This window comes from Pristis pectinata, chromosome 15 (assembly GCF_009764475.1).
Source record: "Pristis pectinata isolate sPriPec2 chromosome 15, sPriPec2.1.pri, whole genome shotgun sequence".
Classification (NCBI taxonomy): domain Eukaryota; kingdom Metazoa; phylum Chordata; class Chondrichthyes; order Rhinopristiformes; family Pristidae; genus Pristis; species Pristis pectinata.
In genome coordinates this window covers 28452360-28479362 of record NC_067419.1, presented here as the reverse complement: position 1 = coordinate 28479362, position 27003 = coordinate 28452360, and the positions used below count along the sequence as shown (strand labels likewise).

Sequence of the window (27003 nt, the reverse complement as noted above, 5' to 3'; positions counted from 1 at the left end):
AAAGAATATAGTTTTTAAGTTAAAACAATCCAGACATGATTTAATTATCTTAAGAATTATAGTGTTTGTGTAGTTTAAGCAAAAGAGAATGCACATGTTGAAATTTATTAATTCCTGCATTGAAGAAAATTATTACTTTTCCACGTCTTTATCTGTCGTGTCCACCATAGTTTTTTGAAGTTCACCCAAAAATTTATGTGGGGCTTTTAAAATATGTTGCTAAATGAAATGGTTGAAAGGAAGGCACCCTATCAACTGAGAACAGAAATTTATTTTGTTTAATTGTAATTGGCAACTGGATACAATATCTCCAAGAAAAGCTGGAAAAACTGCACGCTTTTAAGGAATGTGCCAAGACTTTATTTAAATACTCACTAGGTCAAGTGTCCAAGAATCAACTTATGGTTATTGACTTGTTCCATATTAATTGGCATCTTTCATTGAACTTCACAGCTTCTTCATTGTTGTTCATGCATAGCTATACCTCAGAACGACACACATTATCAATAGCCTTGTCACACTTTTCCAAAACATGTTTCCTTCAATAGTAGTAACACTGCTCATCTGTAACATCATATATTGACGTAAAGGGTGTGCATTTTGGCACCAGGGAAGGATATGAAGGTGAGCCTGGAGGGAGCTTATAAAACTAGGCCCATGGAAAAGGGGCAAGAAACTGTCCCAGAGGAAGGGACTCAAAAGTGGGAATGGGATAAGGGGAGGGGTCTAGGTCCAGATAGGAGAGAAGTTTATGGTTTTAGTGGGTGGGCCAGAAACGCGGCTGATGGTAAAATCTGGCTGAGGAACTGACGGTGAGTCCATTGAGCACAAGAGCAGGAGGGGAGGTTGTAGGGCAGGGTCTGCCGGATGAGGATGAGTAGCCTAAGGATGGACCTGTAAGGAGAAGGAGCCCAAGGGTGGTCTGGCATAAGGAGGAGGGATATAGGCCTGAGGGTGGTTTTGCACAAAGCAGCAGGAGCCTGAGAGAGGTCTGCCTACAGGAGGATAGAAAGGGGAGGGAAAAGGGCCTGAGAACAGGCCTGGCTGGAGGAGGAGGAACCTGAGGGCAGGTCTGCACAAAGGAGGAGGTGCCTGAGGGCAGGGCTGGCTGGAGGAGGAGGAGGAGCCTGAGGGCAGCCCTGCTTGAGGAGAAGGAGGAGGAGGAACCTGAGGGCAGGGCCGGCTGGAGGAGGAGGAGCCTGAGGGTGGGCAGGGCTGGAGGAGGAGGAGCCTGGGGTCGGGCCGGGCTGGAGGAGGAGGAGCCTGGGGGCGGGCCGGGCTGGAGGACGAGGAGGAGGAGGAGCCTGAGGGCGGGCCGGGCTGGAGGACGAGGAGGAGGAGGAGCCTGAGGGCGGGCCGGGCTGGAGGACGAGGAGGAGGAGGAGCCTGAGGGCGGGCTGGGCTGGAGGAGGAGGCGTTGTCGGAGCCGAGATGGCGGTGGTGGAATGTGTGGCTGCCGGTGCCGAGCTGGAGGATTCGGACGACGACTGGTACCTGGGCTGTGACGGCCTTGAGGACATGAATATAACGGTGAGGTTACAGCAGGGAGGGACCCCCAACTCCCGGAGGAGAGGGAGAAGCCGCCACCTCGGTGGGAGAGAGTGAGAGACCCCACCCACCACTGACGGGGGAGGTGGGACCACCCCAGAGGCGAGGGAATACCCACTTCCCGGGAGAAATTAGAGACCCCACCCCTGGGGGACGGTGAGAGAAGTGAGGGACTCCACCTCCCTCCCTCCACACACACACACACACACACACACACACAAAACCCTAGGGGGTTAGAAAGACAGACCCCCCCACCACCTCTCTTGGGGAGGGGAGGACAGATGGATGCCCCCTTACCTGCATCCTTGGAAAGAGGAAGAGACCCCAGAGGGATGTGTGAAAGGAGGCTTCAATTCTAGGCATAGGGATAATCCAAATTGAGCAAAGAGCTTGTGCATCCAAGGGACACTGCAGAGTATTAATATCTTAACTAGTCAAAGTTATTTCTCGATAGTGACTGGGTTTTGAGGTGGGAGAAATGTAAATGTTCTGATCAACCTTTCCCTTGCCCAACTAAAAGATTATAAAAAAAATGAAATTGTTCAACACCCTCCTCCTCAATGTGCAACAATACGTAGAAACAAAGTAAAGTTTCATATTTGTGTACACAGTGAGAATAATAACATATGAAGACCTCTCACAAATTTCTGACAATGTAAATAAAATAGCACATACCGTAGTAAAACAAAACAGTAAAACTCCAACAATTTGGCACTTTTGGAACTCTGGTGGTGCCTGACTAATAGACTTTCCGAGCAATTGGATATTACTCATATTATCACAAAACACTTTTATTTCACTTATTTTTTTTACAATGTTACACAGTAGTATAATAACTTTATCAGTGAAACCAGTAAATTTAAAGGAGTGAGAAACTGAGCCCTTGGAGTTTAAAGCGAGTGTGGGATATAGATCCTGGTGAGTTTCAGCTTGTAAGTTCCAGTTTACATTTTTCAGCTTGTCAAACAAGATGAAACATACAACCATTTCTGACCTTGGCCCGCACTCCAGATCCCGGGTCCAGCTGCATACCTATCTTACATTATAGGGCTCAGCTCAGGCCGCAAACCTATCCACACTCCTAGCTTCGGCTCCACACTCCAAGCAAAACGAGGCTGACCTCATTCCGTCAATGATATTCCAGGCATGTGTAAGCTATTGACTGCAAGCTTTACCTTGTAACTTGAATTTTGTGATCAGTACCCTGACATTGTAATCTTATGGCTGGGTCAAATGTTCTCTAACTGACTATCAGAGACCAAGGCAATAGTACACATTCTCAGTGAAGAATCTATTCTTGACTGCATTGCATCCTTCCCAGTATTTGTCTGGATGTCGCCAGCTGCTGAAACATTTGGTCATAATGTTGTCACCTTTAAATTTAATTTCTCCTGTGTTTCTTTGTTGGCTTCTATCCTGTTCTTAAGATTAAACGTGGGTAATGTATCTGCATATGTAATATGAAACAGGTCTGGAAGTGGAATTCATTTCTGGTAGACTGTTTCAGCAGGTGGCAGTGATGTACAGAAAAGATGACTAATGTTCATGTGTGAGTGTGAAATAGTTTGTTTTTGTTATTTATTAAAGCTCTACAGAATATGGTTTATATCCTACAAATGGCAAGATTATTGCCACAAATTAAATATACATAATATATTTCTGTAAAGTAGTCATGAAATGCCCTTGGGGATGATACAAAAAGTAAAAGTGAAAGACATGGGTGCAGAATCATAGTATTGTTATGGAACAGGCAAAGGCCAATTGGCCTATCAAGTCTGTGTCCTGGGATTTCCCTTTAACATGAAAATTATTTTCTGTCAGTTGCCTATCCATTTTTCTTTTGAATTCCTTAACTGGGTCAAAACAGCCTCAAAATGAATATCAGAGATCACCATCATTCATAGCCTCAACATAAAATCCACTGCTGACATTGCCTGCTGCTGAAACTTTTGTTCATGATTTTGACATAATTAAATGTAATTTCTTCTGTTTCTGAAAACCTTCAAGCATTGAATTCCAAATCATAACTACTCTCTCCATTTTCCTCACATCCTCCTTGCATGCTTTGAATTAAACATTAGATTTATGTCCCCTGCAGTATGGAGAAACCTGGAAACTACAGGCTAGTGAGCCTTACAACAGTGGAAGGAAGTTGTTGGAGAAGATTCTGAGGGATAGGATTTATATTTGCTTGGAAAAGCAGGGACTGATTAGGAGGAGTCAGTATGGCTTTGTGCAGGGGGATCATGTCTCCCAAATCTGACTGAGTTTTTTGAGAAGGTAGCAAAGAAAATTGTTGAAGGCAGAGTAGTAGATGTGGTTTTCATGGACTTTAGTAAGGCTTTTGAGAAGGTCCTGCATGGTAGACTGGTCCAGAAAGTTAAGGCATAAGCTACCTGGGGCATGTTAGCAAACTGGATCCAAAATTGGCTCGGTGATGGGAGGCAGAGGGTAGTGGTGGATTGGTGGAAATCTGTAACAACTGGTGTACCACAGGGATCAGCACTGGGACCTTTGTAAATTATATAAATGACCTGAATGAGAAGGTAGGTGATTTGATCAGTAAGTTTGTAGTCAACACAAAAATTGGTGGAGTTGTATTTAGTAAAGAAGGTTGTCAAAGATACTGCAGGACATGGATCAGTTGGTAAGTAGGGCAGAGTGGTGGCATATGGAATTTATATGGTCAAGTTATGGTAGGACCGATAGAGTGAATGACAGGGACCTTAGGAGCATTAATGTACAGAAAGACCTTGGAGTGCAAGTCCACCACTCCCTGAAAGTGGCAACATAGGTGGATAGAGTAGTGAAAAAGGCATTTGGCGTGCTTGCCTTCATAGGTGGAGGCATTGAGTATTAGAGTTGGGACATCATGTTGCAGTTGCACAAAACATTAGTGAGACTGCACTTGGAGTATTGTATACAGTTCTGGTCGCCACACTACAGGAATGAAGTGCTAGCAACAGAGAGAATGCAGAAGAGATTCACCAGGAATGCAGGGCTATAGTTATAAGAAAAGATTGGTTAGGCTGGGTTTATTCTCACTGGAATGTGGGAGGCTGAGGAGTGACCTTATAGGATATATAAAATTGAGGGGCATAAATAGGATAGATAGTCAAAATCTTTATTCCAGGGCAGGGGAGTCTAGAGTGAGAGGGCACAGGTTCAAGGTGAGGGGGAGAAATAAATTTTTCAGAGTGGTGAATATCTGGAATGAGCTGCCAGAGGTGGTGGTGAAGGCAGATACATTTACAACATTGAATAGGGATTTGGACAGGTACTTCGTGAGGACAGGCATAATGTGGGCAAATGTGATTAGCATAGACAGGCATCACAGTTGGCATTGGCGAGGTGGGGTGAAAGAGCTCATTTCTATGCTGTACATTTTTTTCTAGTTTTTGAACCACCTGCTAATGGGGACAGCTTCCTCTATTTACCCTTGAACCAGCCATAATCTTGTGCATCTTCCTTCAACCTAATTCTTTCTGTCATTCCTGTTCAGGCCCTCTAGTCAATATCTTTGGGCACTCTTTATGCTATTTAGCTGAAAATGTACTTACTGACGAGTTAATATTTTTCTGTTTTGAAGGAAGCTCCTATGAGATATATTTTATGCTTGTGTTAATAAAACACAAAGCCATTGGTTACTTTAAGTCAGTGGCAAGAGATCAATGAATCAACAGTGATAGCATGTGGTTGCTGTGTATGTAACCAATTTTCAAATGAAGAAATAATATTTATGTGCTGACATTTACTTGACTAATAAAATTCCATTGAAATTGCATAGATATTGGAGATCTGGTTTTTACTATCCAAGGATATTTAACTTCTGCTTGAATTGATGTATATGATGTACATTCTTAAGGTTCATGCTTATTTAATTTCATATGTATGTAAATGAGTATTTTTTTAATTAGCATTGCCAGCTATCTATTGAGCTTAGTATTATTTCTGCCAAACTTTACTGCTTTAATAATTCTCTGGCTCTTAATCTGTTTCTGGATGAAATAATTGACATGTTCAAGATAGCAAAAACTGTTACTGCCATTCTGTTGGCAGTATTACCATACTGCCAACTGTTACTCCTCTCCAATTCTAGGAGAGCAGTATCAAATATTTATCAGTTCTGGAAATGGGCATCTCGTAATTTTGTGAAATTTGTTGCAGCTCTAGTTCATCCAGTCTGCAATTGAGAATCATTTATCTGATTAAAGTCTATGTAAATTTAACTGCAGTACAAACAACTTGCTGCAGATCAAGATGTATTGTAAGAGAACTACATGTTTTGCAGCCCAACATTTTGTTGTACACTCATTTTTGATGGCTCCTATATTCATAATCTAACTCAGTTTAAAAGCTATATATGCAATACTCTTTTTGAAATGTGAAAGTTCACCCCAATCCATGTGCAGCTCCTTGAATTGCAATAATCCTCTATTGATTAGTGGACAGTTGATACTTAAGTGTACTGATGTATAATAAGCAACTTTATTGCCTTTTTGAACTTCTGCAAGCAATCAATTGGTGGCTGAGAAATAGCTGCTTCAGATTTCAAGTTTGATTTTGCTTTGGTTAGTTAACTGAATGAGTAATCCAGACTAACAATCTCTGTCATGAGTTCAAATCCCACCATCGTGATATCTAGGGAATTTAAATTTAGTTATTAAAAATATATGATAAAAGTGACCAGAAAATTGCCATATTGTCATTAAAACACATTGGGTTCACTTTATGAATATAAATATGCTGTGCTCATCAAGTCTGCCTTATTTATGGCTTCACGCCAATATAGGTGAATTTTAACTGCCTTGGAAATAGCCCAACAAGTCATACAATGATTACGTACCATAAAAATGACTGTGTATCATACATGGCTGTGCACCATAATGACAGCAGTGGTTGAAGAAGGCAGCTTCTTTTCACTGGCAAATTGGGGATGGGCAATAAATGGTGGCCACATCGCATAGATGTATAACATAAAATGTTGTGCACCATCAGTGTGAAGAAATAGTCAATGTTAAGTGGACAGTTTTTAAATATTATGTAATGGTAGTGCTAAATTTATCCAATTCTCTCATCTCATCAAGGAGAGTTAAAATCATGATAACATGAATTTTTCATCCAAAGTTATGCCAAAGCTGTTTGGATCTTTTCAGTGGCTTGTAAATCTATCTGATCATCATTTAATTACTCAAAGAGCAGAGATTCTATGACATTTATATTGCTAAATACGAGGAAAGCACTCTTTTTTCCCCGACAACTGATAGCTCATTTATAGCTGTAGACTTAGGAGATTTTTAACTGTAGAATGTGAAGTATGTGAGGTTTTGAAATGGGGTTGAATTATATTAGTAGGCTCTCAAATAACTTAATCTTCTAACCTCATTTCTCTTGAATATTCCACTTGACCTTGAATTCTTCATTGTGGCATCTTTCCCAATCCAGCACAATTATGGAAAAGATTCTTAATTTTATAAAATTTAAGATTGAATTATATATAAACATGCATATGAATTAAGAGCAGGAGTAGGCAACTTGCTCCTCCTCGAAGGTCTTCAATATTTTTTTGAAATTCATTGTTTTTAAAATTCAGTGCTCTGGCATTCAATAAGATCATGGCTGATCTGATTGTAATCTCAACTCCACATTCCCACCAAACCCTGGTAACTTTTCACTGCTTACTTATCAAGAATCTTTCTACCCCAGCTTTAAAAATGTTCAGACTCTGCTTCCAGCACCCTTTGAGGAAGAGTGTTCCAAAGACACTCAATCCTCTGAGAGGAAAAAAAGATTGCCTCAATTTCATCTTAAATGGGTAGTGCCTTATTTTTAAATAGTGACCCCCTAGTTCTATATTCTCTCACAAGAGGAAACGTCCTCATTACATCCATCCTGTTAAGTCCTCTATTCCATACTTATCCAAACTTTCCTCGTAAGACAATCTAACTTTTCCAGGTATCAGTATAGCAAATGAAAATTTAAAAAAAGCTGCAGATGCTGGAAATCTGAAATAAAAGCTGGAAATGCTGGAAATATTCAGCAGATAGATCTCTTTCCACAGATGCTGAGTGTTTCCAGCATTTTCTGTTTTTATATTAGTCTGAGAAACCTTCTCTGAACTGTTTCCAAAATATTTGAATTCTTCCTTAAATAGACCAGTACTGTACAGAATATTCCACATGTGGTCTCATCAAAGCCAGGTGTATTTGAAACATAATCTTCCAACTTTTATATTCCATACCTTGCTGCCTTCATCCAAGTATTTTGTATAAATTGTAAAAATTTGATACCCCGCGCCAATCCCTGTGGCACATCACTTGTCAACCCAAAAAAGACAAATTTATGCCTATTTCTATTTCCCATTAACCAGCCATTCTCTTCTGCCAATATGTTACCTCCTGCACCGTAGGTTTTCATTTTCCACAATAACTTTTGACATGGCACCTTAATAAATCTCTTCTAGAAAGCTAAGTACAGTACATCAGCCAGTTTCCCTTTGTCCACGACACATTTAACTTCTTCAAGATCTCCAATAAATTGGTCAGACATAATTTCCTTTCACAAAACCATGTCAACTTTGCCTGATTACTTTCAACTTTTTGAAGTGCCCTGCTATGACGTCTTTATTAATAGTTTCTAACATGTTCTCTGTGACAGATGTTAAGCTAACTGGCCTGTTGTTTCCTGCTTTCCATCTCCTTCCCATTTTGAATAAAGAAGTTACTTTTGCTACTTTCCAATCTAATGGAACCTTCCTCTAATCTAGGAATTAAGGAAAGAATCCTAATTAACTGTTCAACCACATAAATGTAAAACACACAACTCATGAACGTGTTTTACATTCCATGTGGTTGAACATGGAACCACATGTGGCGGAATGTAACACATATTCCAGCCACATGGAATATAATGTGGTTACATTCCATGTTAATATAACCACAACAATGGATATTTTATTATATTCACATGGACTAGTTCATGTGATTTTAGTCCATGTGAATAAAATTATGTGGAATTAAATTGCAATTGACAAAACAAGTTGCAGCTTCTTTAAAACTGAATTTCAATGAAAACCAGCAGAATACTATTCAATCTGTGCAATCAGAACTGACCAAAAATATTACATTGATTTAATTGTTCTTTGGCCATTGATGGATCAGAACAACAGCAGTGTATGCAATTACCTTAACTTGCAATCAGGCCTCTACATATGTTATTTGAAGGCATTGTATAAGTGTGTTCCAAGGTCAGATTATTCTTTGCCCTTTTCAAAAGGGGTGTCCATTTATCTGTATTTTTTTTAAACATCCTGGATAAAGTAGGGACATTAGAACAGAAATGTGAAGAATGAATTTGTTTTGTTATTTCTTTGTTACATTTGTTGGCATTCCTGTGCATTTCTCAACTTAAAGTTTTTCTTCCTTCTTTTCCCCTCGCTATTGCTTTCTCCTAAAAAGGAGTTGGGGTGGGGGGGCAGTTGGTAAAGGAAGGGAGGGAAACTCTACTTTTGCTCAATTTGAGGAAAGAATAAGAAGATTGGTGATCTGGTGAAATGTAAAATTGAATGCAAGGATAGGCTTAGTATATCAAAGTCAGTTTTTATTGTTCTGCATCAGAGCTACTGATGCAAGATCAGAAGAATTATTCAGAGCAATATTAAATAAGCAGAAGGAATATTCTATTTACTTGTATACCCTCCTCAGGCTTACACCTCAAGTAGTGTCGTACTTCACCATAATGTGGCTACCTTGTCTTGATGTCAAGACTTTGTTATTTATTTTAATTATGTGGTAGGACCGAAAACATATGTGCATTTTACATATGTTATTAACTTATTTTGGTTTAATTGAAGTCAATTTAGGCAACTCGTCAACAAAGAATAAAGATGGCAGCACAGCACAAATTCTATAGTCAAAAAACCTATTATCTCTCATATTTGTAAAGTAAAATAATAGACAATTTATTTAAAAATTTCAAAAATTTCTCTGGTTTGGATAGCTAAGCCAACAATTAACTGAACTAATAAGCTGGAAGGGAGATGTTTGATCTTCATGTGTTCTGAAGAAGGCCATTCCAATCAACTACGTTTAGATCAGCGAGAAGTTAAATCAGCTGGTTTCTTGCTGGGAAATGCACAAGTGAAGAGTAATTGCCTGTTAGTCTATTGACACTTACTACTTCAGTATACCTGAAAACTCTCTTTAGACAAGAGCCTTGTAGTGTCTGCCACTGTAACCATGTGTTAGCAAGAACCATAGTTTTAAGAGAGAACAGAGCTAATGGTAAAAAATAAAAAATGGAAAATATTGAAGTGATGAAAAAATTGTCATTTCAGTGTTTCAATTGGGGCTGTGGAGGCTGCCAGTTATTCGAGGCTAACCTTGTATTTATTTCATTAGCTGCCATAATAAATCACCACTCTGGAATGTGCTGCTTGCTGTTTGCTAAGTATACTGCTTTATTAGTGGAGTGCTAAAATTTATAGGCTGAATAGATGTGAACCAATGAAGATCACATCTTTCTTCCCTCCAACAAAGATTATGCTTATTGTTCTGAAAAGTACTATTGGTTCAAAGATCTGAATTGCTAATATTTCATCTCTGGTCCATGAATTGATTTCATCCATCAGGCCATCCTTAAATGACCATTTACTTCAGATTACAGATCTATAGAACTGGTAAACCAGCTTCTTGTGTCATGCTAAGTCTAACTTTCTAAGTTTGGAACAGACTTTTTAGCTCTTAAGGGAATTAATATTCTTCAATATTCCCCTACCAGAATAAGGGAGCTAGGGATTGTAACTGTAAACTTATCAGGTTTTAATTTTACGTTTATTTAAGATTCTATCTTATTGTAAAATCAAGCTTTGTTACTTGTTCAAACCCTAGTTTATTTTTGTTGGTAATGATACATCAGTGCTAGAAAATATTGAAGCAGGAAAGTTCCAGGTGGGAATGAGGTTTATAAAGTGTATTCCAAACCTTCATTTATTATGCATACACCCATGTTTCAACCTTCAGAGCTCTAAGGGAAATATTTATATACACAGTAGTACATGCAGTTCACTTACTCCTATTCAGTGAACTGGCATATTATACTACCATCAGTACTGGATTTATGTTTGCTTTATTTCTTACAGGTGCATGTTTCACCTCATTCTTGTACACAAGAGTTAAGATCAAAGTAGACAGCTAATGCTGTCTTTCCAGTTTCTGGTGTTTAATGCCAAACTGCAGAGGATCAGCTCTCTTCCATTAGCAATTTTATAAAGAGCACTCCTATTTATCATCTCTGTGCACAAATGTGATCACAGTGTTCATAAGCATATAAAGTGCCAAGTATTAGCAAAACTTATGAATAATTGATTGTACATTTTGTTTTTGAATTATAGCTCATATACAGTTGATAACATCCAAACTTTTATTTTACTTATTCTAGATTTTAGTTTTCCTTTGGTTTACTTGTTCCATATATGTACTCATGCCAAATATTATAGAAGGAAAAAAACAAAAGTTTTATTAATTTGTGTTGGTGTAATTATTTTAAAAAAGTGATTACAATGGTCTTGTGATCTTTCAGCTAAAGATGTGGTTGGTATAACATAGCAAGTAGTACAACATTGGTTGAATTTGCCAATCATGTGCCCTGGCATGATTTTGGCATTTGGCCATGTGTTATAAAACAAAAAACTAAATCATTTCATGGAGTTTTGTTTGACAGTATGTTGCATGGTAGCCATTTTACATCAAGCTTTCAAGCTTTGCCTAACTTTCCAATTAAGCAAATGCTTACTCCCCCTCAAATTTCCTACAGCACAGGCATTCACGAAGCATTAAAATTACATTGCCAAGTTTTTTTTCTGCAAGCCATAACTTTAACTTTAACTTATGCTTGGCATTGCAGAGCAACATTTCTGGGAGCAGTGGGAGGGTATTTTACAATACTGGTGGGGCTGGCATGTCTCCAGTTTTATGTGAATTAGGTCAAATCTGTAAAACTAAATCTGAAGGTATTGCAAGCAATCTTAGGTCATCATGATCATTCAAGATGAAATTCCTAGGCTTTGAAGGAAACCTTTGTCTCAAGTTAGCTTGTAAAACTATATTTCTAATTTGTAATCTGGTAAGTTCTTTGCTAATATTAAAGATTCTGAAAAAATTAAGGTAGAAATTGGTTAGCAGAATAAATGGGCATTGTACTTTTTTCTGTGATTCACATAGAAGTTGGCAGAATGATAATAAATGAAGGCATTTATAAATGTCAGCAAGTGAGAAATTCATTGGACCATTGTTATCTAAGAATGAAGAATAAAGGTCAATACCTTCAGTTTGAAGATTCGGAAATGTGGATCTTAACTTGTAAATTAGGTCTATAAAAACACTTTTTCATTTCTATATCTACTGTATAACTTTAATGTCACTGTTACACTAATAAATTTACAGGATCCAAAAGTAACATACTTGGTGAGTCAAATTCTCCCTCTCTCTCCCCCATTCCCCTTTCCAGTACTCCATTTACTCCCACTTACACGTTAAACAAGGCAATGATTTTTAAATATATAAATGAGCAATATTGTTGACTCCTTAATACTGCTTTCTTCTACAATCTATTCAATAGTTTTAATTTGCTTTTTTTTCCAGCCGGTGAAGGCATATGAAATGAAAAATAGCTCAAGGGACAAGTTGTTAGTGTTTGAACCAAAAAACAATAAAGAGGCAAGCACATTGAAAGAAGCTTTATCATCACAAGATACATGTTTGGTTGAACAAATTCTGAACTCTGGTAAGGAAAATGCCATGTATTTTGGATTCATTTGTTTTCCATGCTCTTTTCCCCTCCTCTGCATGCAAGCCTTTTTGACTGAGTCCTGGATATTAATGTTATTAGTTTACTCTTGCAAAACTGACGTAGCATTATTGAATTAGTGCTAAGTAAGAACACAAAAATTTATTCTAGAGCTAATAATCAAGAAAAATATGAATTGCATTTAAAGAGCATCTTCTACATCCCTTTAGTATATCCTGAAGTACTTAACTAATTATGTTATTTTGAACTGTGATCATTGTAGTATAGCAAATGTGAAAACCAATTTGAGTGCAGTAAGCTCCCAAAATAGCAAAATGTTAATGCCCAGATAACCTGTTTATAGGGGTAAATGATGGCCAGGTCATAGAGGATAATTCATTTGCACTTCAAAATAGTCCCATAGGATTTTGTATATCTATTTGAGAGGGCAGACAAGACTATGGTTTAATATTTTATCCAAAAAAAAAGTGTAGCTGACAGTATAACAGTCCATCAGTACCGCACTGGAGTGCCATACTTGATCAACCACACGGGTTCAGGACAGCCTTAACTCAGACTGCTCTTTTCAATCATTCCTCCCACGTAATCTGTAATAGGCCTTTATAAGTGCAGTATTGTAGATGAGAGTCCATTTTGCCCTAGACTTGATGAGGGCATGAAATTAAGTGGGAAAGTAAGAGGTCATGAGGATGCAAAGTGGGTTTAAGGGGATATGAACAAGCTAAGTGAGTGGACAGCAAACAGCAGATTGAATACAATATGGAAAAATGTCAGGTCATCCACTTCAGTGGAAGAAACAGAAATGCTGAGTATTTTTAAATGGTAAGGGATTTGCTTCTCAAAAGGAAAAGTGGAACTTCAGAGTTAAAGAACTGTTAGTGTTGACATTTTTAATATTCCAGTTAATTACAGTTTGACTGAGGCGCAATGGTGTAGAGCAAGAAATAAGTTATATTATTGAGAATTAGTATAATGACTTAGTTTTCTATGTATTTTTACATAAAGTAAAAGTTGCATTTATGTTTGTTTTTCTTGTGAATGCTGCTTGTGATGCTATGTGCCTGTGATGCTGCTGCAAGTGAGTTTTTCATTGCACTTGTACATACATGTACTTGCATATGTGACAATAAACTCAACTTTGACCTAAACAACTACAGCTATTTGGCATTTGTATAAAGACTACTTTTACTGATGATCTGCATCGAAAAAAAAAGTAATTCAAAGAAATTACTTGAGAAGCGTTTAAAAAAAGAGCAGGAACAGGCCATTCAGCCCCTTGAACCCATTCTGCCATTCAACAAACTTCATCTACCTCAAACACCATTTTTATGCCATATCTCCATGTCTCTTGATTCCTTTAATGTCAAGAAATCTTTTGACTTCTGTTTTGAATGACTCTGCTTCCACAACCCTCCGGGATGAAGAATTCCAAAGGGTCACTACCCTCTGAGTGAAGAAATTCCTCCTTGTTTTAGTCCTAAATAACCAACTCTATTATGAGACTGTGACCCCTAGTTCTAGATTCCAGGAGAAACTTCCAAACCTGTGTCTACCCTGGTGAGTTCTCTAGGAATTCTGTATTTTTCAATTAGATCACCTCTCATTCTTCTAAACTTGTAGGAATAAAAGCCTGCCTACCAGTCTCTTCTTGTGAGATACCTGCCTTCCCTGAAAACAGTCTAACGAATCTTCACCTCAATCTCTCAATAGCAAGTATATCCCTTTTTTTGGTAAGACCAAAATTCTACGCAGTATTCCAGCTGTGATCTCACCAACATCTTGTGCATCATTTCTCTTGTACTCAAAGACAGCAATAAAGAATTTTTTGCCTTCCTGACTGCCTGCTGCATCTGCATGTAACTTTCAGTGACTTGTGTACAGGAATACCCCGGTCCCTTTGAACATCAACATTTCCCATTCTTTCACCATTTAAAAATACTCAGCATTTCATTTTCTTTCACTGAAGTGAATCACCTCACATTTTTCCATATTGTAAGAGGTGATGAGGATGCAAAGGGGACATGAACAAGCTAAGTGAGTACTGTTTCTTGTCCACTCACTTAGCTTGTTCATGTCCCCTTTAAGGCACTTTGCAACCTCATCACCTCTTGCATTCTTTCATACCATCAACAGACTTGGAAATATTACGTTATCACCTCAGCTGCATTGGTGGTGATTGTGAACAACTGGGGCCAAATACTGATCCCTGCTGTATCCCACTAGTTGCAGCCTGCCAATCCAAGAAAGACTTGTTTATTCCTACTCTTAAATTTTCTACCTGTTAACCCAACTCTCTATCCGTGCTATATATCACCCCAATTTCATGCACTCTAACCTTGTTCACCAACTTCCTGTGTGGGACCTTAGTTGCATGAGATGTCCTTTGTAACTTTGAGAACTGTTGTGGTAAGAGGAGAAATATGATTGGATGTGTTCAACCATGGAATTCTGAGAGGACTGTAACACAGTATTCTATATTCTGTTATCGTTTTCCTTTTGTCCTGCCTCGATGTACTTGTGTATGGAATGATCTCTCTGGATGGCATGCAAACAAAAGCTTTTCACTGTATCTTGGTAATGTGACCAGTTAGATTTGGGAGGGGACAAATGTACAAGAAATTTTATAGAGGAATCATTGCAAAATATTTGTTAAATTTAAATGTATGTGATTTACACCCAAAACTGCTTGTTTTCTGTGCTTTCTTTTACATTAGTTCAAAATTCACTACATCCAAGCGATGCTTTGCCATTAACTGCGTTTGGGTTGTGTCATCCATTCTCTCAGGCATACAGTTTAGAAGTTTTTCAACATCTAAATCAAATATTTAATATGTGAATAAATTAGTTCAGTATTTTTTTAGTTGTCACTAATTTGTAATCAAGTAACTCACAGGTGCAGGACTGGATACTGCTATTAATGCTTATTTTTGATGGTAAACTCACTTTGGTGGCATTTTCTGCTGTATTAATAAAACTGCATGAGGGTGTCACATAAAATTTTCAAAGAATACTTCTGAACGTCAAAAATTAGAAATCTGAAATGAAAACAAAACGCTAGAGGTACTCAGGTCAGGCAGCATCTGTGGGGGAAAAAAGAGACCGTTACCATTTCAGGTTGATCAGAAATTCAGAGAAAATTTTAAACCCAGAAAGCATCTTAGAACTTGATCAGAAGTGGAAAAGTAAGTAAGCATACAAAGAAGAGGCAGGAGTAGAGAGAACAGCAGTGATGTGATAGAATGGGGACCAAGAGAATACAAATGATACACATGCTGTTGATGCCACCTAAGAGGGCGAATGAAGGAGGTGTCGGTAGAGAGAAATGAGTGAGGAGCAAGTACAGGAAAAAAGAAACAATGCTGGATCTGAGATGCAGAATGAAGCAGATGCTGGAAATACTATTCAAGGAAGAATCAAAGGGCCGTCAGGCCTTCCTGGCACAGAGGTGAAAAAGGGATTGGATGTCCATGGTAAAGATGAGTTGACTGGGGTCAGGAAACTGCAATGTTAACACAGAACATCTGAGGTGTCATGGATGTAACTGTGTATGGAATGGATGATGGGAGAAAGAATAGAATCAAGATGAGAAGATGCAAGTTTTGTAGGACAAAGTTGGGTGCCTAGGCCTTGAAAGAAGTAATTGAGAGCTTCTCCCTCCAAAATGCCCTCAACACGTTTGACAGCTAGCAACTCCCAGCACCCAATTTTTCCAGCTGTTGATGCTTTCTAGGTTTAAAATATTTCTGAATTTCTCTGATGTTCAGAAAATCTAAAAGTGGAATAAGTTAAATGTTCCTGAGCTATTTTAAATCAACAAAAAGCTGCTTTCAAATTATTACAGAATGTTAAAACAATTTCTAAATCTACCCTTACTGGTTTTCCCAACAATTCCCATTGATATCAGTGGGATTTCAGATTCTTTGACAACTCTAATCTAGCATAATATCCAAGAGGGGATTTCCCAGTGCAAATACTAAGGGATCTTGGTTAGATGGAGCTCAGCCACTAGTCTCAATGGAGAGTAGGACAGTGGAGTGTATTAAAATCGTACAGTGCCAAGTAAGGTTAGTGCTTCAGAACTGTTGATTTGACTAAACATGGACAGACATCCAAAGCTGCTGCTGTTTAGATGCTAGCAGTTCCATTTGGCATTTGCCATCACCATCAAGACCATTGGCTTTGCAGGGTAATAAAATTATTTTGAGCTTATTTTGCATTATAATCCAACCCATTCTTAAACATGATGCCCCAACCTGCATCTTTTACTACAGGTGTTGACGTGGAGACACGTTTTAGTTTTGGATGGACTCCTTTGATGTATGCTGCAAGCATTGCTAACTTTGAAATTTGTCGCTGCCTTCTCGATAGAGGTGCTAATGCAAGTTTTGTGAAAGGTGAGGTGTTTTGTTCTGGATTTTAGATTGTACAAGTAATCAATTAATTTGTCCAAAATAATTATTTGCAGTTTAAATGTATATAATAGTAGATGCCCATATGCAGAAAATAGAACTAACTTTTCAGCTCAATATCAACTGTTTTTGTGTGTGAGGGGTAAGTTGCTAATATCATGGCATCGTTGTGTATGAAGCACAGTCGGGCAAAATCCAAAAAGTTGAATTTCTGAGCATATACTTGTGTTATGATAGTGTGTATCGACCAAGACGTTGATACAGAAATACAAGTGATCAGTGAAATAATGCTCTCTTCAAACAAACCATGAAAGAAACAGACTTTTGTAATTTTGTCATTGCCATTGAAAGTACGCTGATGTACATTTGGTTGTGCTGGTAACATTAGATTAAATCAAAAACTGTTAAGATCCTATGAGGTTATGTTAAAGGCTACGCAGGGAAATGGAAAGGGGTTGACTGAGAGGAAAATGGGAAAATGCTTTTCTTTTGGGATCCTGCTTCAAACAAAAGCCAATGTTAACTTTTTATGCAATAAAACTTGCCTATATTGAATAGAAGAATTATCAGTGGTTCATTTATGAAAAATAAATTGACTACAATCAGGTTATAGACCTAATCTCCTTTCTCGATCATGTCCTGTTTTAGTATTATCAGATACTTGGTAATATACAAGAAGGAAGAGAAAGCCTCAGATCATTAAGTTAAATAATGTAGAACAATTTAAGAGAAACTGCTTAATTCTGTTCTATTCTGACAGCTTCAGGAACCTGACAGGTGCAGAGATAGAATAAATTCATAGAAAAAAAAGAAATTGCAAACGAGCAATAATTGGATATTGTGAAGGCAGAGGGAAAAAGAATTTATGGGGTGAGGAGTTGTAGTCAATTAGAAATCTAAGGCCTTTGTTACAAAAATATAATGGGATTGTATTAAGATTGACTTCAGTCCTTTGGATCATAAAACTTTGAACAAGTGCAGTGTGTCATCCATTTTTCCTGCAGCTGGAATTAACATACACAGAAAAACACTGAAAATAAAGCAATAAGGTTGATAGAAGCAGTCCAACTGAGGTACAAAATATAGTAGAGCATACATGTAGTGAATTGTCTTTGAAAGATTTCTTGCAAAGGAACAGCTCAGTCCTTTATCTGGAGCCTAAGAAATTTGTCCTTTCTTTTTCAATCTTTTTATTAGTTTTCAAATTAATACAGATTAATATATAACATCAATGTTTGTACATGTAATACAAAGAGATCAGGAGAACAATCATGGCATGAATAATCATAAAGAACAATAAAGTATTAAAAAAATCTGTAGATCCAACGATCTCTTAGTAAATGAATATAATATAAAAGAAAGGAAAGAAAAAGATTCGTTATATAAATATAAAAGAAAGAAAAAAATACCCAAATCAATAAGAAAAACTATAAACAATATATCAAACTAAACTAAGCTAAACAAAAAAAAATTTCAAAAAAAAACAAACGAAAAAAAAAATGGATTAAAGTTTCTCAGTCGAAACAGAGCAATATTATGTCGTCAACTCCATTCCTCTAAGTTGAAAGGTTATTACAAGGGGATCTATATCATGTGACAATATTGAATAAATGGACTCCAAATATCTTCAAATTTAAGCGAAGGATCAACAGTACCACTCCTAATTTTTTCCAAGTTTAAACATGATATAGTTTGAGAGAACCATTGAAAAGTAGTAGGGGGTATTGGATCCTTCCATTTAAGCAAAATGGATCGTTTGGCCATTAATGTAACAAAGGCAATCATACGGTTAGCAGAAGCAGATAGATGGCCAGACTCTATTGTTACGGACTCAGTGAATGTCCCTTTTAGATAGAGTGTGTGGGTGTGTGTGGCGTGCTTACGTCAACAGAAGATAAAGGACGTAATGACGTTGTTGAAGAGGTCAGAAGAAGGGGGAGGGAGAGAGAGAGAGAAGGGAGAGAGACACCAGCCTGCTAGTGTTCTCTATCGATGGATGAGAAACGATAACTGTGTCTGCCACAGAAATCCATGTATGGAAATTGGAAGTAATCCGGTGGAGTTCACTTTGTTGCTGACCTGTAGAAGGAAACAGGTATTTGTGTGTGGACGACCACGATCCGGATGCTTTTCGGGGTGAGGAAGTCACTACCGAGTAAACACTTAAGTGTCGTTTGGGTTCCATCGTGGAACATTTGGATTTCGTATTTACTCTCTCTATGTTTCTCTACGTCTACGTCTTATCTTCAGACAACGGTGGTTGTTGAAGAAGCCCTTGCTCATGTTTCACCTTATGGCTTGCGGAACTGAACTTTAAGAACCATTCCTGAACTTGGAGTTTGGGACTTTGTCACACACACACAAAGAGTTTAGTTTTGGGGTTAACGTTCAGGGTTTAACATTTTTGAATTCTAACATACTAACATTTTTACTTTTATTTTACGTATGGTCATAAGTAGTGATTAATAAAATAGTTTTTAACACTGAATCATGCTCAGTGTGTTTCTTTTGTTGCTGGTTCGTGACACTATCCTTGGTAATCCAAAAATTGCAGTGATAGGGTGAGGTTGTAAATCAATCTTCAATACATTTGAAATAATGTTAAAAATATTTTTCCAATATTTTTCCAAAAGAGGACAGGACCAAAACATGTGTCAAAGAAGCCACATTTGATTTACATCTATCACATAAAGGATCTATATATTGATAAAAACGAGCTAGCTTATCTTTTGACATATGGGTCCTGTGAACTACCTTAAACTGTATCAAAGAGTGCCTGGCACACATTGAAGATGCATTAACTAAATGAAGAACTTTCTTCCAAGTTTCTGTAGGTATAGATGTCTGGAGTTCGCTTTCCCATTCATTCTTAATTTTGTCCAGTGGTTCTGGACATATTTTCATAATTAGATCATAGATTATTGCTGTCAAGCCCTTCTGTCAAGGATTAAAACCTAAAATTTTTTCCGTAATTTCAGTTTTGTAAGGTGTCGGAAAAGAGGGTATAGTAGCTTTTAAAAAAATTTCTAATCTGCAAATATCAAAAAAAGTATAATCTAGGCAAATTGTGTTTGTTAGACAATTGTTCAAAAGATGAAAAACTGTTATCAATGAATAAATCACAAAAACATACTATTCCCTTCCTTTTCCATATGGAAAAAGCTGAGTCAACTCTGGATGGATGAAAGAAAAAATTAGATTGAATGGGACTTGACAGATTAAATTTATTCAGTCCAAAAAATTTACGAAATTGAAACCATATTCGTATTGTATGTTTAATAATTGGGTTAATCATATGTTTACTTAATTTGGTAAGTGCAAAAGGGAGTGAAGCTCCTAAAATAGTAACTAATGAAAATTCAGGTACTGATTGGAACTCAAGGTGCACCCATTTGGGGCATTGAATTACATCTGAATCTTGTATCCAAAAAATTAAATATCTAATATTGATTGCCCAATAATATAATCTAAAGTTAGGCAAGGCCATACCACCATCCTGAAATTTGTGAAATGAATTTGATTTCTGGGTGTTTTGGTGACATTGAATATTAAGTTAATGTCATGGCAAAGCAATGTGAGAAAATCTTAGAAATCTAAGTATTATACTATCACCACACTGTCCAGCTTTTCAAGCCATTTCTGAAAGTTCTTGAAATTGTGCCTAAGAGATCATCAGCACCCTTTCTTTAAAATGTCCTCACGCCCCAAGGCCAATGTGGTATTTTTCATTTCACACAACTATGGTTCCTTTGGGCTCCCTTGTTCATCATTTTAGACCCAAGTTTTTCCACCACAGATACTGGGGAAACAGGATCAAAATTACCTGAAAAATATAAAGTAGCTTGAAGCACCTGGTTGCCCACTCCTGCTACTATATTCTTGTGTATGCTGTTGGTCTTGATTAGGTTTTTACTTCAGATTCCAGGATTGTAAAAATCACTTGGTAGTATCGGAGCAAATATTTCTGATTGGATTCCGCTGTTCTGCTAGGAACTGCCAGTGTTCCTGTATTTAAGCTTTAACTCTCAGACTTTCAGTCCATGCCCTGTCAAATGCGGTAGTCAAAGACTTATAACAAGGTGGATCAACATTTGTCACTATTGCAAAGCCCCACTATGAAAGGAAATTTCTAAAATTATTTTAGCTTAATATCTTTAATTATTTCTAAGTTTTGAATTAATTTAATGTTTGACCTTTTAAATGTGTAACTTATTTGTTGTAGTACTCAATTGCAGTAATGTTTAAGTCTGAATGTCAGACACCTTTTAAAAACTATCAGGCTGGTTCATGGCTTTGACAGAGGTCAAAGCCTGCCAGGTGCACTCTGTGGTTAGGACCTCTGCATTGCAGAGATCTAAGGTCTAGCCACTGTCTGGACCTTGAGGGCTGCCATACGGGCATGGAAGGCCAGTGAGAATGTCCCTCCCAGTCCAGCCTGGGTAAGCGCGTGTGTGCAGGAGCCATTGACAGCAGTTGTAGGCAGAGAGCCAAGTCAGCATGATCCAGGCCAACCTCTTTCAAGGTAATGTGATTGCTACCAAATCTACAAAGCATTAGTTTATTGTCAAGCCGTGCATTTAATTTCCCCCAGAATGACTATTCATTTCAAAATGGGAAAAAGTGAATGCAGATGACAACAAATGTGGGGATAATCACTCCAATGGTCTTCATGGTTCATTTGTTTTTTTTTGTGGTTTGAAATGATGTTATAAGCAATGGAACAGACGTCATTCAAGTATATTAGAAACAGCTGTGTAAACTAAGCAAGCAAATGACATCTGAGAAGAAACTTTGAAGGAAATAATTCATGGACGTTTATTTTTGCATATTAATAGCCATACCAAACAGAACCTCAGGAGCATCCCCACTGTACAGAAACCAGGAATTCAAGAAGGCAGCTCACCACCACCTACTCCAGGGCACTTAGGAATGCCCAATGTTTTGTTTGTTCTTCCCAATGCTGTCCTGTTTAATGCCAATTTTCCTTTCAATGTGTGTACACTTTCTTCAGGTTTTGTTCAGAATAAAGTTTGGATTTAAATACTGCTCAGGGATGTTGCCTTTGACAACAATTGGCCAGTAGGCATGCACTGTTCAGTGCTGGCACTTGTCCTTCATGAGGAAGGATGCAACTCTTGTGTTCAAACCTCATCATTCAAGTTGCTTTTCCAAGTTTTAACTACTGAAGAGCCTATAGCTTGTGATATCCTATTGCCTTACAACAGATATTCCATCATTCTCTCTCCAATACCTACTCTAATTGAAAATCTAGCGTCTTCTATCTTTGATTTTCACCTGTCTTGATAGCTCTTCTCCTGTTGGCCAATGCCCAAAATTACTCAACATCTCATATTCTTGGTATACCATTTAAGATCTTCATGTACCTGTCCACGACTGTCTCACTTTGCAGTTTTGGCTTGACAATTTAATCACTACTGAGGTATCCTTTTTCCCTAACGAACCACTTCTTCAAACCTGTTACAGTCATAGAGTTGTAGAGCACGGAAACAGGCCCTTTGGCCCAACTGATCCGTGCCAACCAAGATGTCCATCCAAGCTAGTCCCATTTGCCAACATTTGGCCCATAACCTTCTAATCCTTTCCTATCCAAGTACCTGTCTAACTGTCTTTTAAAAGTTGTTATTGTTCCTGCCTTAACCACTTCTTCTGGCAGCTCATTCCACATATGCACCACCCTCTGTTTAAAAAAAAAGTTGCCCCTCAAGTTTCTATTAAGTCATTCCCCTCTCACCTTGAAACTATGCCTTCAAGTTCTTGATTCCTCAACCTTGGGGGAAAAAAACTGAGTGCATTCACCCTGTCTATGCCCCTCATGATTTTATACACCTCTATAAGATCACCTCTCAGTCTCCTACACTCCAAAGAAAAAAGTCCCAGCTTGTCCAGTCTCCCCCTATAACTCTGCCCCTCGAGTCCTGGCAACATCCTTGTAAATCTTTTCTGCACTCTTTCCAGTTTAATAACATCTTTCCTACAGCAAGGTGACAAAACTGAACACAATACTCCAAGTGTGGCCTCAACAGCATCTTGTACAACATTACGACCTCCTATACTCAAATGCCCTGACTGATGAAGGCCAGTGTGCCAAAAGTCTTCTTCACCAACCAGTCTACTTGTGACTCCACTTTCAAGGAACCATGTACCTGAACTCCAAGATCCCTCTGTTCTACAACACTCTCCAGGGCCCAGCCATTCACTGCGTAAGTCCTACCTGGATTTGACTTTTCAAAATGCAAAACCTCGCACTTAACTGAATTAAACTCCATTCCTCGGCCCACTTACTCAGCTGATCAAGATCCCCCTGTAATTTTTGATATTTTTTTCACTGTCCATTGTACCACCTGTTCTGATGTCATATGCAAACCTGCTAATCATGCCTTGTACATTCTCCTCCAAATCATTGATACAGATGACAAACAACAATGGGCCCAGCACCGACCCCTAAGGCACACCACTGGTCATGGGCCTCTAGTCTGAGAAACAACCTTACACTGTTACCCTCTACTTCCTACTATTAAGCCAATTGTGTATCCAGTTAGCCAGCTCTCCCTGGATTCCATGCAATCTAACCTTCTAGATCTGTCTACCATGTGGAACTTTATCAAAAGCCATACATCTTCTGCCCTGTCCTCATCAACCTTCTTGGTCACTTTGTCAAAAAACTCAATCAAGTTCATAAGACATGATCTCCCACGTGTAAGGCTGTGCTGACTATGCCTAATGAACCCCTGTCTTTCCAGATGCATGTATATTTATCCCTCAGAATCCTCTCCAGTAACTTACCTACCACGGATGTTAGACTTACTGGTCGATAGTTCCCTGGTCTTACTGGTCAATACTTCTGTTCCTTCACACAAGCTCCAGTTTCACATCCACCAAATTTGCACAGCTGAATCAGGTGGTGGAACCTGCTCATTCTAAGACATAGCTTCAATTTCTACCTGCTGATCCTCATTAAGAATGCTTAGCTTCACCTTTTCAACATTGTCATCTGTGGCCTGCACTTCCATTCCTGCTGCTGCTTACTCCAGGCTTGATTATTTTCAGCATTTCATTTGTTGGTTTTATTTTTCACTCTGGATAAGCTCCCCAGGACCCAGATGTTTCCATTGCCCCACATGCACTTAATTTACCATCCTCATTGACTTCTTCCATAGCCTTGCTACTTCACCAGTTTCCTTCAGCCGTAAATACTCTGCTGCATTATGGTCAGTTCTAATCCCTGCATGTCCTATTCCCTTTACACAGTTTCTATGCATACAAACCTTTCTTGAAGTTAAGCACATATGTGAGTTTTATGTACAGCCTTTCAGCATAAAAAACAACCCAAGTTACTTACAAAAAGAAAACAGATGAGCAAACAAACAAATGAGGCAGGCTACTTAAGAGCTATACAAATATTCCTGCATTCAAATTGATACATAATGGAAATCTAGTGTAAATTTGAGAACATTGTGTTTTTGCGAGGAAAGGTGACTGTTAATACAGACTATATAATCTAAGATATGTCTTTGTGAACCTTCCTCCTTCTACGTTTTAAGCAGTTCCTCAGGTCTGAGGATGATTTGCTTCCATTCATGTTTTGTGTGTCTAAATTGACTGATGAGGCCAATCTGGGAACCACGGAATCTTCCATAGGTAAGGAAGAAGGTGCCTGACAGGATGAGTGGATGGGTAGTTTGTGAGGTAGTGTGCTCCTTACACAGGGCTTCTGTGTGCTTCCAATACATGAACTCAATACTATTCCAAATGTTGTTTCTCTACTTTGAATGGTCATAGGGCAGGGATCCCCAAGTGTCAGGAGGGATGTTGCATTTCTTCAAGGAATCTTTAAGCATATCCTCGAATCTTTTCAGTCTGATAGTCTCTTCCTATGACAGAGCTCAGAATGGATACCTGTTTCAAGGGTCTGTTGTTAGACTTGTGAATGATGTGGCCTGCTTAACGTAGCCAACTGAATGTAATTAACGACTCGATGTTGAGCATTGATTTGCTTGTCCTTCCAGTGAAATTGGAGGATTTTGCAGAGAAAGCATTGGTGGTATCTTTCCAATCATCTGAGGTGCCTGCAATACAGCATGAGTTATGTGCTTAGTCAGGCACCCTTTTCCCCAGTCAGCTGTAAACAGTACTGGCACATTGAAGGTCATGATGAATTTCATCATCGTTGTCTGCTTTTGCCAGGAAATGGCTACTGGGATATGGAAAGTAGTCTACCTTGTTCACGAGCCTTTATTTTCAGACAGCAGTGTTATGCAGCAAAGGATGGAGGTCTTGCAAATGTTGAGACTAAGGCTCATCCTCGCGTGTGCTTCAGTGAAGAATCAGCTTTGGCTTGGAGTTCAGCCTCTGTGCATGGGCAAACACAAACATTATCTGCACACTGCAGCTCAACCATTGAGGTTTGGGTGACATTGCTTCTGATGTGCAATCATCATAGAATTGAACAGACCCCCCCATTAGTTCTAAAGATTGGCTTCAGTCCAGCAGGATCATGGTCCTCTCTCTGAAAAGTAGTTGTAACCTACATGAAGGATCTTATCAATGTTGAACTTGGCTCTTTCAGACCATGAACTTAAACTTCATTTGGGTGTAAGATATGTTTCAGTTGGTGGGAAACTTATTATTCATCTAGTAAACAATTATTCTCTACTCTCTTATGGAGGTCTCAATGCATATAATAGCTTCTGTTTCTGTAAGCTTGTCATCTCCCAGTGGATTGTGTGTATGACAAAGAATTGTGGACTCAGTTCTGCTTATAGCCTTGTCTTATTATTCCATCTGTTGCCCTGGGAGAAAGGAGAATTCCTGTCTTTCTTACTACATACAGTTGTTCAGATTTATCATTTGGATGAAACTATTTTACAATGTCATCCATTACTGAAAATTTACTTAATGGCCAGCTAGTAATTTTTAAAAATTCGATTTTTAATTATTTAAAGATGAAAATCTGTTAGAAATCTGGATATTTAAAACTATTGCAAGATCTCAAAGTTAATTATATTTCAGTGCTTTGGTTATTGGTAGTCATGAAATGTGATGATAATGATGATTGGAAGAATTGGACCCCCATTTCTCATTTCTTTTTTCCCTTTTCTTTGGAGCAGACTTGATGGGCCGAATGGCCTACTTCTGCTCCCTTGTCTTGTGATCTTCTGACAAGATTTCCTTAAGTAGAAAAGAAAAACAAACAGAGTTAGAAACAGACCTTGACCAAGGGTCCACGAAACTTTTACCTATTTAATTTCTGAATGGGCGTGACGTAGGTTGATGTAAAATCTCTGATCTACTTTGTTCCATTGTATATGTTTTTACTTGTAAATCCTACTTTTTAAATTAGCCACATCTTTGAACACAAGTGGACTGAGCTAAGATATTCATTCATATTGCTTTCAGTTACAGAACAGATGGTTAAGAGTATGCTTAGAGGGTAATTTATGCTTGAGGCTTCAAAAGGAAGCAATTAACATGCATGAGTCAAAATTCTAACTTGGATATTTTATAAAATAAATTGTGCATTTATTGAGATTAATGGAGTGTTTATCTTGTATAGCAGAAAACTCAAAGTAGATGTTTTACACAGTGAAACAACACATTCAACCTTAAATGACAACCTGTTGTGTAATTTTGCACTTTTTTTCATTTAGCTGAATCACTAATTTTCTGTTGCCAAATTTATTGATTGGTTTTGTGAGAATTTGGTAAATTATGTAGTAAATAGTATCATTGTGTTTATCCATAAATTATTTTTGATCTGACAAAGAAATTTGCCAATTATATAGATTTGTAATTTAAATAATGACAACAAAAATGATACTGATTTTTTTGATACCTAAAACACTTCATTTTATCACACATAAGCAGTTTTATTTTTGCAGCACTTCAAAATTGTATTTAATCGATAAAGTGCAGCTTTAGGTAATGAATTCACTAAATAAAACTGAATGATTAATTTGTATTGATGGAAGCAGTTGTTGGAGCTGTTTCAATTGTTGACTGCATAGGTAATTACATACTTGTGTCTATTATTTCATATATTCTCAATGATTTTTCACATTTATCTGTCATAAATTGTTTTTAAAATCTAGATCAGTATACGGTGTTGATGGCTGCCTGTGCTAGCAGTGAGTCAGAAGAAAAAGTGGTGAAGTGTGTAGAGTTGCTATTATCTAGAAATGCAATCCAAACACTACAGCAGGTACGAGCACTTACTCTATAA

The 27003-nt window shown here is 38.0% G+C and overlaps 1 protein-coding gene across 1 annotated transcript; it reads left to right on the top strand.

Annotated features, from left to right (window-relative positions):
• Positions 1-1427: 1427 nt before the first annotated feature.
• Positions 1428-27003, top strand: LOC127578553 (ankyrin repeat, SAM and basic leucine zipper domain-containing protein 1-like). Its single transcript, XM_052030703.1, has 4 exons — positions 1428-1530; positions 12189-12330; positions 16626-16748; positions 26873-27003. Exons 1-4 carry the CDS (start codon positions 1432-1434, stop codon positions 27001-27003), a joined length of 495 nt encoding a protein of 164 aa, XP_051886663.1. The 5' UTR covers positions 1428-1431.